Source organism: Mya arenaria, chromosome 9 (assembly GCF_026914265.1).
Source record: "Mya arenaria isolate MELC-2E11 chromosome 9, ASM2691426v1".
Classification (NCBI taxonomy): domain Eukaryota; kingdom Metazoa; phylum Mollusca; class Bivalvia; order Myida; family Myidae; genus Mya; species Mya arenaria.
The window spans coordinates 60,260,190-60,273,628 of record NC_069130.1 but is presented as its reverse complement, the minus strand read 5'-3'; the positions used below and the strand labels follow the sequence as shown (position 1 = coordinate 60,273,628).

At 36.3% G+C, this 13,439-nt stretch overlaps 1 protein-coding gene across 1 annotated transcript in view; it reads left to right on the top strand.

Annotated features, from left to right (window-relative positions):
• The window catches only part of LOC128246235 (H(+)/Cl(-) exchange transporter 6-like), a 39,049-nt gene extending 28,534 nt beyond the window's left edge, over window positions 1–10,515 (top strand). Inside the window, exons 22-24 of the mRNA XM_052964427.1 lie at window positions 9,191–9,301; window positions 9,601–9,726; window positions 10,390–10,515. Of these exons, the coding sequence (XP_052820387.1) occupies window positions 9,191–9,301; window positions 9,601–9,726; window positions 10,390–10,503 (351 nt within the window). The 3' untranslated portion in view covers window positions 10,504–10,515. The remainder of the gene's footprint in view (window positions 1–9,190; window positions 9,302–9,600; window positions 9,727–10,389) is intronic.
• Window positions 10,516–13,439: the final 2,924 nt, after the last annotated feature.

Here is a 13,439-nt window from a genome sequence, read left to right as displayed (position 1 = left end):
AACGTTCTCGAGCTGAATATGGTAACTGATTTATGGTCCACTTGGGTTATTTATTCCCTGATTTCCCGGGGAGCCCCTCCAGTTGCCGTATCTCGTAGTCTTCTATGATCTTTGCAATAGCTTGGAGGGTCATCTGTGCGTCTAGCTGTCTGTCCACTATGTCCGGAATGGTCCCCTGTAGGAGCTGTAGAATTCCACTGTCCACCTTTTCACCTGGAATGGAAATGTATTGGATCTTAATTGGCTTAATTGGTCTTTAACGATATTTCTCAATGTTTTTGTAATCTGTGGTTGTTGTCTTGTGATGAAGTGCGTCTTCCATTCTTTTTTCTCGCTTATTAGTACAACTTAGATCGTAGTGAAAACAAAAATTCTCCGTCGTCTTATAATAAATTCAAAAAATATAAAAAGTACCGATCATTTCGAAAATCACATTGAAATATCAGCGAAGTCCAAATAGAGTGTAACTATGGTGACAGCTTAAACAGAAGAAAAATAATGCATAATATATTTAACTCAAAACTTTAATTTCTTTGCACAACGGCGAGTAACCAATACTGCCTTCCATCGTTAATTAAGTCATTTTTGATGGTTAAATGATGTTGATGTTCATACCCCATGAACTAATTACGATTGTTTCTGCGGTTATGTCGGAACAATATAGGTGTAATGTTATTTCGAATATAATTTGTATATACGAGTACGTCTCGTCTTACACAGAGCGGATTCGCGTTCACCCCTCAAGCTAGTCTGTGCGCAGTATGTGCATTTGTTAGTAATTTCACATGACAACTCTCAATCTGTGTAGATTCCTGCTACTGTTATTTGAATAATCAAAATGAGGATGGCGTTAGAACAATATTGCAAGGGAAGGCACAAGGACATGCCCAGTAGGCAAACCCAGTGTGGTCTTGTTCCCCAGTCAAACACACAACTTTAAGGACAACTCGATAATTCTCACGCAGTAAATATTGCTTACATTATTATGTTACAAAGTTTTTTATCATAGTTGCTGTGAATATTTTCTAAAGATCGTCAGTTAGAACTTGATACTGAAAACAACAACAATTTCTTAGCGCGTTGGTAAGAGTTAAAGTCAATTTGTTACACAAAATCGCACAAAAATGCTTTCGTTGACAAACAAACGTGATTTAAACGGTACTCTCCGGTCGGAGCTCGGTATATTCCGCCGCAGTATTCCTGATGCCGTAAGTATAAAAATACTTATGTATGATTATTGAATTTACATGGAAATAAATGAGCAACGTATTATAAAATTGCGCATCGTCAATGACACTTGAAGTCTATGTTTGCATCTACTTATTGGAATTTTCGAGAAAAACCTGTCTTTCCTGGGTCATTTGCCTGATTGGAATATGTATTGCGTGTCTTGACGTCACTTGTGTGCGTTTGACTTTAATGACGTTCAATTAAAATCAGAAACGTTTCGCAAACTAGAAAAGAAAAAAGTAGTCCCAACACAGTAGACACACCCGATATCAGACAATATAGCGGGCAATTGTGAATATATATATATTTAAAGGGATTATTTTTGTAAATGTTATAAATGTATATACCCAGTAAGTTTAATGTATCTACTATCTAGTATGTTTATGTGTATTGGAACCGAGGTGAAATAACGATGATATCATAACACATAACACTTACTACCTCGATTAACGACATGTCAAAGTTGGATGACATGAAGTGAAATGTTCATGATTAAGGAAGTAAGCGAAGTAAGCGTTGCGAACTAGCCCACCTTATCAATAAGGTGTTACTTCAGGTCATAAAACTGACGTAGAAAACAACCTCATAGACTGACACATTGTCAATGCAAAATATGGCGCAGGGAATGTGTCTAGGATGAGTTGCAGTAATCGAACCTTGTAATACCCGCGTAAGTTGAAATTCTGTTGATAAAGCCTAGAACTTAATGATTGCGTATCTGCAATTTCATTGGCCGGAAATGTGGTCTGCATTTTACGCAGAGTAACACTAGGCGGCGATACTTCCAGGACAACGAGGCTCACACGCAGCAGACATATTCAGTATAGTCTATATAGTCTTCTGTTTCAATACATTTTCTATCAGATTCACATTCATTCTAATATTTTTAATACAATAAAAATCCGTTTAATAGACAGGGCTTCATTTCAGTATATTTAAATTAATCAGCGTGTTAGTATCTCTTTGCCGCATGGGAGTTTAGCACAATGGAAATTTCAATATTTATGAAAATGTTTCATTCTTATTGTAGTTCAATGATTAATAACCTGATAACGCACATTTATGGAATTTCTTTGAAATCATTGTTCAGTTTGCTACAATCACGACTAACGTATTTATCAAATATTCAAATCTGTATGTTTGAAATATCATAATTCTATCCGCGAGCAGGTTAGAGAATTCTGGGTTTCCCTTAGCCGTGATACATTGTTAACGATTTTAATTGAAAGAATGAAGCACTTAAATATCCGTTTAAAAAGAGGAAAAGTGTTACAAATGCCACAGATGTAATGTATTGTTTGAATAAATCAAGAATGCAATATTTAGTTTGTATAAATCAATTTATGTTGGGGCTACCGGTTTAGAACAATGTATATGGTATATCAGTGAATGTTTGTGTTACCTACCGCTTGTGAACAAATTGAGTGTTCTGATACTGAGTCCTACCAGGGTCGTTAACAGTAAGTAATATACATGTAGTTGATACATGAATGCAACTCTCAACGAAAACCTTGTTATCGCTGACTGACTATAATGAAGAGTTCACATATCAATATTTAATGATGATCACTGTACTGTAAATATTGACTAGCCGGTAACGTCCAGCAAGGGACCCTTTATTCCTTGTCGTTGTTGTTGACATTTAATGTGCCTGATGTGCATGACCGCCTTGTTACATATTGGGCAATTAAAAAGAGATTGACATCTTAGAGAACCAGTAAGATTCGGGTTGTTTGTTTCATAATATTCAAGGATATTAAAGAAAGAAATCCAACTGTGAATACAATTAGTTTCACAATGGAAATTTAATAAGACAATTAGTATGTCAGTCACTACAAATCTCTTCAACGAACTCTTTTAGTGAAAAATCATTATTTTTGACAAACCATTTTTTAATATTATGGATACTTTTCATCGAAGTATTGAACTACAATTAGATTTTTGGTCATTTTCTAGCATATTTTCATACTTTGGAACAAACACAAACATTGTTAGATTTCTTCAAATTCAGCTTAGAAAATCAAAAAATTCTTACTAAGTTAAAAATTCAATCTAATTTGCTTTATATGAGGCATTTGGTCCTGAATTTGTAGTTTGATTTTGACTACGTGAATGTGTCCAGTAGCTGCAAACCTCCGTATGAAGAATTGATAGCGATAACAGAGCATCACCAGTGCTTTGTAAATGCTTTTAAGCAAACGAGATTTAATGAATTTATTAACTTGACGGTTGATTGTTGCATTAATCCTTGAATTAATGAACGCAACATCAAAGAGCTATAATGTTTTGTTAATAAAGGCTTTCCTGTCTCTGATATGTCCTTTTTAAAGTAAAGTGTAATTACTTATCCATGCGCATACGTAGTTTTACCATTTAACTATGTTTGCATTACAATTGAAATTACAGGGACCAAAAGCTCTAATCTCAGTCGTCCAGAGCCTTTGTTAGGAACAGCTCACAATACTACAGCAAGACATACCATTTATTCAGAGCAGCAAATGCGCCATGTAATAGTTCGTAATATTAACACTTCGTATGGCAATAAATGATAAACGAACTATAAATATAGTGTTTCTTCATCATTTAAAATGAAACATAGAACAGTCTACGCAGATAAGTAGATCCAAAAAGTTGACCATGCTGGTAATTCTGCCCACGGACAAAGACAAAACAAGTACCCGTATGGAACTCCTTTTTAATTGTCATCACATAATTACATTCCTTGTTGAAGACCGTCGTCTGTAGCATCATGGAAACCTTGTCTTGTGGCTATGTTTAAATAACTAAAATAACTATTTATCGCTTCAAATGTCACCATAAAAAGGGTTCACGCTCCGTTCAAGAAATAATACTGCACTCTCTTAAAAACTTTTTAAGAACGATTTGACTATTTACATAATCTGAATCACTGCGCGCATATCTCTGACAATCACGAATTATCACATATCTACACGTACATTATATTCACAACGCACAAAAGAGTTCCAGCGAAAAAAAATCATTTTTTCTTTATTTTGTTTAACTGAGGTGGGAAAAAAGCATCTACCATAGCCGCTCGTGGAAGAAACATTCATGGTAAACCTCGTTTTGCAAAACACCCTACGCTTGAGTTGGGACGAACCTATCGTACACTCTCGGCCAAGGAATATATTCATAATCTTTGTTTTAAGTCTTTATTTTAAGCAAAATGTCACCTTCCGACGTAGAATAAATTACGTAATTTAGCACGTGTCATACACACACTGAAAACGTTGAAAGCTTTAAAAAGAGTCTTTGAATTTTCAAAGAGGAGAAACTGCCGTGTTGTCAATCATAAAGTTGATATCATTTTATATAAAAAAATATTGTGAAATTGCTTCGGAAGGGAGACGTTGTTACATTTTAAATGTTTATAACTACCTACTTATTGATTGCCAAAAGATAGTGCCATTTTTTATAATGTTATGAATGTTATTTATTCTGTGTTTAAATGAAACTGCTGCATGGGATAGGATAGCAAAACATACATGCAAAGTGCTTCTGAGTCTTAGTGAACAAGACCATTTACCTACTTAAGGTCTGGAGAAGACTGAATGCATTACAACATAACGCGTCAAACTAATGAACATAATTGCCCGGGTTTTTTAAATGATAAAATAAATGTATGTTCGAAAAACTTCGAAAAAAACACACAACAAAATTGCTTATAAAATTAATAACACAACGGCGGAACAAAGGAATGAGACGAGTCCTGTAGTCGAACATCAACAATATTGTGTAAGGGTTAAGTAGCATTGTTTAATATCTATTGTTTCCTACCATTAGACTAGTGAAACGTAAGTGTTTAAATTGGTATTTTTTACTGTTTAATTATTAATTTAGCTCAGTTGTGAAGACAGTTAAAGGCTGATATGAGCAACAACACTTCCGAGTCTGGGGCCCTTTCCCTTGGTAGGGACCAGTTCCGGTGTCTGTTTTGGGACGACTTGATAACGTTTCATGGCCAAGAGTCCAATACGAGTCATGGACTTATATCATCTCACCTTCATAAATTCGTCTTCGGCGTTTCAACCTCAAAATTAATCCGTTCCATATTGTTCAATAAATCTCTACCAAAGGGATGTCCGAACAGATTTACATTTAATAATTCAGAATAGCTCGAACAACTCAAAATTTAATAAGAAGATTACAACCGCATGTTTTCCATTTACAGTAGTATCGAAAACACAACCGCCGAATTTCAATGTTACCAAAAAAAAGGTTAATTACGTAAACATTTAGAATCTCGCGCATGCGCACTGACTAAGATAAATACATCCGCGGCATCGCCTGTTGCCCTCAGCCTGCCGTCTTGATGTTTAAAAGATAAAAATTAAACATTCAATATTACTTAAAATTAGAAACAAATATGCAAGCATGATCTGTTTTCATATTTTCGGAAGAGGTATTAAGTGATATGCATAATACAAAAGACAATCAGTTTGACGCTGCTAAAATAATAGAAATATTTTATTTCAATGAATAGAATAAACGAGTAATTTGATGTTTGGCAACTTATAACATAATCAATCTCATTCTGAGCAATGTATTAATAAGAGATAATTCAATAATAACTGTTTGTTATAACTGCCAATAGCACACTATATTTTCGATAGGAAATGTATCACTAATCGTTCCTTTATTGTTACCTCGTCCGTTGGGACTGGCTGGAAGCCAAGTTGAATTTTATGGAAATATCAATGAACAATTTTTAGAATCATTTTAGATCCTCATAAGTATACAAAGTGTACCATCTTCTGTCGCTAATCGCAATGGGCGTGTCTTTTTTTATTTCGTTTTAAATCAGTAGTAATTGTGTCGGTGATTATAAAGTCTGAAAGATTCCTAAAACAGAAATCATTATTTACATTGGAAGTAATTTACGTAATGGAACTATTCAACGTGCAGCTAAATGCAGTTTTAAATGTTGCCTTTGAAGTCGGCGATTTTGAACACAGTTTTTAGTGCGGGCGGGACTTTCGCGTATAACAGGATAACAAACAGTAGAGGGTTGTGGGAAAGCGCAAATGAATAATAAGGAATACACTTTTGCAGTTTCTTGTTCTCTAATTTGCTTGAATATCGGCTTTTGGTCAAATTCAACAATATTTTGAAAAGACACATACATTCTACGCGTGTGTTCGCGTATAAAAGAACCCCCCAAATAATACATTTGTACCGAAATAAGAAAGAGCCGCTTTAAACATTTAAGACAGAATGGATGTATCTAAAAAAATCCGTGAAAGAAGCAAATTAAACTGAAAAAGTAAACAATAAAATACTTGATATACCATTGCTCCAACATTAGTATATGTAGGAATAATGTCTTACCAAATGGCCAATTATGGTTTTGAAATGAATTATTCACGTTTAACTCGTTTTTCAAATCACTATTTTGTTAATCAGCAATATCCAACATTCAAATTAATTTATAATTGTGTAAAGTGATATCAATAACGATTTTGCATGAAATATATACACATATAGAACTCATAATTGTTCGTTTGGCAATGGCAAAAATGGTGAGAGATATTGCTGTAAATAGAAAATTAGCTTACAAAAGTTGTTCTAACAACATTTTTCATCGGCTATCAATGAAAGGAATATGCGGCAAAGAAATCATATCTGTACAAAATGTACAACAAGTTCAGTATCGTTTCTTTTGCACATAGGAATATGATATCAAATAATTTCGTAAATAAATTTTTCGTTTTGTTACATTTAGAAATGCTGTAATAGTAAATACTGGATATTGTAAAGTAAATACTAAATACTAGACTCTTACAGCGTTTAGATAATTACAAGGAAAGACGTTTTTAATGTACCTACATCGCAAAGCAAACCTTAAATAAAAAATTAAATGTGGATTTGAATAGCACAATGCAAACAATATGGACGAGACGAGTAGCCAAAACAGTAATGAGCTTATTAACCAGACATTCAACGATAGGAGATACTTGTTTCAGTGTAAAATTTGAATATATTTTACAATGCGCACCTCAGTGAGCATAAACAGCTATATTTCCACGAGTGTTGTAACCACGACCTTGGTGTTTACGAGGGGAAATGTATTGCGATCTTACACTCAAACAAACAATTCAATGTTTTACGATATATCTTAAATGATTTAATATAGTCAATAGTAAGTTACTTTTGAGAAACGCGCCAATCTGCATGCAAACGTTAATTACATTAAAAATGACGCCGTTAATATTGATTTCAAGCTTTGTTCTGGCTTAAGTTTGATTTTGAAGTGAAAGCAGTCTACACTTTCAAAACAGTAAAACTATCAAATTGTTATTTAAAAACAGTAAAACATTATTTATATTTCACTGATAAAGCTCTGTTAATCATCAAAATCATATACCATTAATGTTCTAGAAATACATACCTCGTTTTCCATACCAGTTGCCTCTGCAGGGTGTCAAAAGTGAGATAAAAACTACAGTAATTGCCGCAAGGCAAAGTCCATTAAAACTTGTAGATTTTTTCACATTCATTTTGATTATGTTTTGCTGTTTATCGGTGCCTTAAAGCGGCAAGTTTTCGCCCAATAGGTTCTTAAAGAATTGCTCTCGCTGCACTGTTTTACTAGCGTTTATTCTGCTCCTCCAAATTGGATCAATTCCGATACCCGTTTGTTACTTTGCGTCTGCAGCTCCTATTCAAACTGAGCTCCACTCCGATGGCGAAATTGTTTTATAGGCTGGTGTCATGTCTCGACGTCACTGATTGGTATACGCAATTATATATATTTGATACACCTTGTTAGTAATGTAGCATTGCTGGTTTACTGTTGTCGCCGGTAAACATACAGTGGGTGTTATTGGTCCTAGGTGGACACTCTTTCCCTTTGTACCTTACACAATTCAGTTGTTGCATCTTTAAATGGGGGAATACACTTTGACAGTGTACTTTAAAAAGAATGTCTCAGGAGAATTAAGACTGGCTTTATGCGTTTGTTTATGTCTCAGTGAATGCGAACAAACTGTTTTTCTATGTTCACATGTTTATATTATTGTCAAAAAGTTGGGTTGTTAATTTGTTTTCGAAATATATCATTGAAATGGTTTGTTCTCAGGCAACTGAGGAATCGATACTTCTATTACGTTGATCGTAAGACTGGTGTTCCGATGGAAACCTCCACACGGCATCCGTTTGTTACTGGCAGGGGAGTGCGATGTGTGCCCGGAAAAACATGTTTAACGATGCACTGTTAATCCCAAATAAGATTTACCTCAATTAATACGATCGTTTTAAAATCCCAAAAATGATGAATAAATGTCGAAAACAATGGTTCTTATGAAGGATACCGAGTTTCATTTGAACAAAGGTGCAGAAGACATAGATATTTCTACCTTTAATAACGACGATAGATCGCACTAAATCTTCTAGCACTCACCAATCATTTAAAAAAATGCGTTTTCAGATAGTAAACACACGGTTATAATCTTGTTATCAGTAATTAATATTTGCCATAAATGCATTGTTTAGAGTCTGTTTTAAAGTTTATGGCTATGGCCATACAGACAAGTGAACGGGAGACACACACCGTACACACAGCACAAACCAATACCACATGCATTCACTGATCTGTATCAATTCATGTTAGTTTAAACATTATATATTTTACAACGATTGTGAAGAAAGTTATGATTACCTCTGCTATAGCACTCTCGTTTGCACGATATTGCGCGAGAATGTGGGCTTGTGTTGGGGGGGGGGACCGGAGTTACCGGTGAAAACCCACTTGTCCGGCTTAGTGACCACTATACAAACTCACATGTATCAAAGCTGAGACTCGAACCCGGGTCGCCTTGGTGAGTATCAATACATGTTGAGGTAGCAATCAGTTTAGCGAACCAGGCCATGCCTCCAGAATGTCCAACGACTAAATAAATGTAAAGATATTAAAGGATACTCTGTTTTTTCCTCGTTTCAGCCAAGCAGCCAGCCAAAGATATCTTACAATGAAATGACGTCGGAATATCCCCGTTATCCTGATGTTATTGATGTTGCAAACAGTCAAATCGGTTACAACCAATACATTATGGTAATGTATTTCCATCAACTGTTTCTATCTACATAACCACTACTTAAACATTTGCGTTTTGTTTTGTTTGGCATCCGTAAGATACTACTTACTTCGTCATTAATCTGATTTTCATGAAAACAGCCTACCACTATGACCGCCGCTAGGTGTTGTTGACAGTGTTGCGCTTACGTTTGCTTTCAATGAGCTGTTTTCCAACTCTGAATTATGTAATTTGTAGTTGCGCACTGTCTTTCGTTCTATCTATGCCGTCTTAATGTTTCGTTCGATTATCTTTTACGCATTATATTTATTTGCAGGATATCCGCGACTACATGAATCCCCACCCATACACTGTGTACCCGGATACACCTGTCCCGCAGGTGTTTAATCTGTTCCGTAGTATGGGCCTCCGACACCTTCCTGTGGTTGACCATTTTGGTCAGGTAAGTTTGAACGTTTTTCAAGTTTCCTGGTATATCTTTAACGCATGTGCTTGATCATTAATGAATAAATGGACTTAAACACCTACCTGTGGTCAACCACCTACCTGTGGGTCTACCATATTTGCCAGGTAAGGTCGCAAGGTTTCTGTCCAATCTGCAACGCAATCTTTCGGCTGGGTTATAACGAAGGGCCTCCAACATGTACCTCCAGGTAAAACCGAATAAAATTCGCGAATATTCTCAAGATAGCTAAATAATTATCGCGAAAATTAAGTGGTTAACACGAAACAACTCTCGATATTTTTCATGTTATCTTACGGCAGTAATATGCCAACATAACTTGCTCATAGTACTTCGAGTCCCAAACCACTGGTTGATTTGTGAGGGAAATGCCCTTAACACTCTGCAGTGCAATTTGATCGACCATTTTGGTCAGTTCAAATATGGCTTTCATATCACAATTATTTTAAAATGAAGTAGCATGTTATTGCTTTTTTAGATTTTATTATGCATATGACGCTGTTGTAAATCATGATCTGGTTGCCACTGAATTGGATACCACAGTATCCAAAACGTTTCTAATTCCGGTGATTTCTATATACACTATATATCAAAGACATCTCGCATTATACTGATTTATAAACATTTGCTATTGTTTTACAGATCCAAGGCATTATAACTCGGCATAACCTGACCCATGAGTTTCTTGAGGAACGACTCTCGGAAATAAACGACATGGAAGATTTAAACGTGTTTGATAGGACACGGTTCCAATAGAACCCGGTGTACAGCGAGTACACACTGTACATAATAGGTGTTAATTTTTCCAAAGTGTTTATTATATCATATTATGAAATAACGCTTTTACATTTTTAAAGATATATGAGTGTAATATGTTGAGTTACTTTTGACGTGACATGGTTAAGACTGATCTAACTATCTTAGTATTGTCCAAGCTCGCATGTCTTACACTGATCTAACTATCTTAGTGTTGTCCAAGCTCGCATGTCTTACACTGATCTAACTATCTTAGTGTTGGCCAAGCTCGCATGTCTTAGACTGATCTAACTATCTTAGTGTTGTCCAAGCTCGCATGTCTTACACTGATCTAACTATCTTAGTGTTGGCCAAGCTCGCATGTCTTAGACTGATCTAACTATCTTGGTGTTGTCCAAGCTCGCATGTCTTAGACTGATCTAACTATCTTAGTGTTGTCCAAGCTCGCATGTCTTACACTGATCTAACTATCTTAGTGTTGTCCAAGCTCGCATGTCTTAGACTGATCTAACTATCTTAGTGTTTCCAAGCTCGCATGTCTTACACTGATTTAACTATCTTAGTGTTGGCCAAGCTCGCATGTCTTAGACTGATCTAACTATCTTAGTGTTGGCCAAGCTCGCATGTCTTACATTGATCTAACTATCTTAGTGCTGGCCAAGCTCGCATGTCTTAGACTGATCTAACTATCTTAGTGTTGGCCAAGCTCGCATGTCTTACACTGATCTAACTATCTTAGTGTTGGCCAAGCTCGCATGCCTTAGTGTTGGCCAAGCTCGCATGTCTTAGACTGATCTAACTATCTTAGTGTTGGCCAAGCTCGCATGTCTTACACTGATCTAACTATCTTAGTGTTGTCCATGCTCGCATGCCTTAGTGTTGGCCAAGCTCGCATGTCTTAGACTGATCTAACTATCTTAGTGTTGGCCAAGCTCGAATGTCTTAGACTGATCTAACTATCTTAGTGTTGGGCAAGCTCGCATGCCTTAGACTGATCTAACTATCTAAGTGTTGGCCAAGCTCGCATGCCTTAGTGTTGGCCAAGCTCGCATATCTTACACTGATCTAACTATCTTAGTGTTGGCCAAGCTCGCATGTCTTAGACTGATCTAACTATCTTAGTGTTGTCCAAGCTCGCATGTCTTAGACTGATCTAACTATCTTAGTGTTGTCCAAGATCGCATGTCTTACACTGATCTAACTATCTTAGTGTTTGTCCAAGCTCGCATGTCTTACACTGATCAAACTATCTTAGTGTTGTCCAAGCTCGCATGTCTTAGACTGATCTAACTATCTTAGTGTTGTCCAAGCTCGCATGTCTTACACTGATCTAACTATCTTAGTGCTGGCCAAGCTCGCATGTCTTAGACTGATCTAACTATCTTAGTGTTGGCCAAGCTCGCATGTCTTACACTGATCTAACTATCTTAGTGCTGGCCAAGCTCGCATGTCTTAGACTGATCTAACTATCTTAGTGTTGGCCAAGCTCGCATGTCTTACACTGATCTAACTATCTTAGTGTTGGCCAAGCTCGCATGCCTTAGTGTTGGCCAAGCTCGCATGTCTTAGACTGATCTAACTATCTTAGTGTTGGCCAAGCTCGCATGTCTTACACTGATCTAACTATCTTAGTGTTGTCCAAGCTCGCATGCCTTAGTGTTGGCCAAGCTCGCATGTCTTAGACTGATCTAACTATCTTAGTGCTGGCCAAGCTCGCATGTCTTAGACTGATCTAACTATCTTAGTGCTGGCCAAGCTCGCATGTCTTAGACTGATCTAACTATCTTAGTGTTGGGCAAGCTCGCATGCCTTAGACTGATCTAACTATCTTATTGTTGGCCAAGCTCGCATGCCTTAGTGTTGGCCAAGCTCGCATGCCTTAGACTGATCTAACTATCTTAGTGTTGGCCAAGCTCGCATGCCTTAGACTGATCTAACTTTCTCCGCGTTGTTCATGCCCTTTGCTAAGACTGATACTACTTTTAAAGCATTGGTCATGCACGCATGTCTAAGACTGATAAAACTTTAATAGCGTTGGCCAAAAACGCATGGCTAAGACTGATCTAACTCTCTCAGCGTTGGACATGCATGCATGGCTAAGGCTGATCGAACTAACACTGGATTAGTCATGCACGCAATAATAAGGCTTATAAATTTATATGGGAGTAGCTAAGCAGATGGATTTTGTTTGAAATTCCTTGCTGTTTTATTTTAGTTAGATAAACATAAAGTTTGCAAACATGTTAGTTGTTAATACAACTACGAGCAGAAGACATATTTTGTACCGCCCATGATATTTCTGGCCCAAATAAGGTACGAGATGTGCATATATATCTAACATCCGTCAAAACTGAGTGTTTGCTTATTATATAACTAAAATCTAACATAATTGCATAAAGATTTGTAATGTATCTGTCAGTACAATAAAAACAATGAATGCTTTGTTGCAATGAAATTATGGAGAATCAAGGTCCCATTGTGTTTTCATTTTTTTATCGTTCACTCGGTGTGAACCTATAAAATCCCATGACCGCTGTCCCCACACAATCTATGTGCAGTAAACAAATATAAAATGCGACAAGTGTTTAATGAATGAATACATAATGAGCATTTTTAAAGTAAACAATTATTATTCTATAACAAGCCAACCTCTGTGGAATTGGGTGCTTCCAAACATTGCCATGTGATGGTATTATCATGACTTCTAACACACATGAAGCCGTTTGAGCGTAAAAGGTTAGGAACTCGCAAGGGACGTTACTATGAATGGAAATATTTCCCGTTTGATCTTTACGCCAAGTTAAGTACTAAGTACTTGTTAATTGACATTGTAGAGTGCCACGGGGGACAATCAAATAAACTCATGTTTTGCAATGTATTTATCCTAGCTACATTTGTTTGTGTGATTTTCGTCTAGACTTTAAGCCACAATTTCT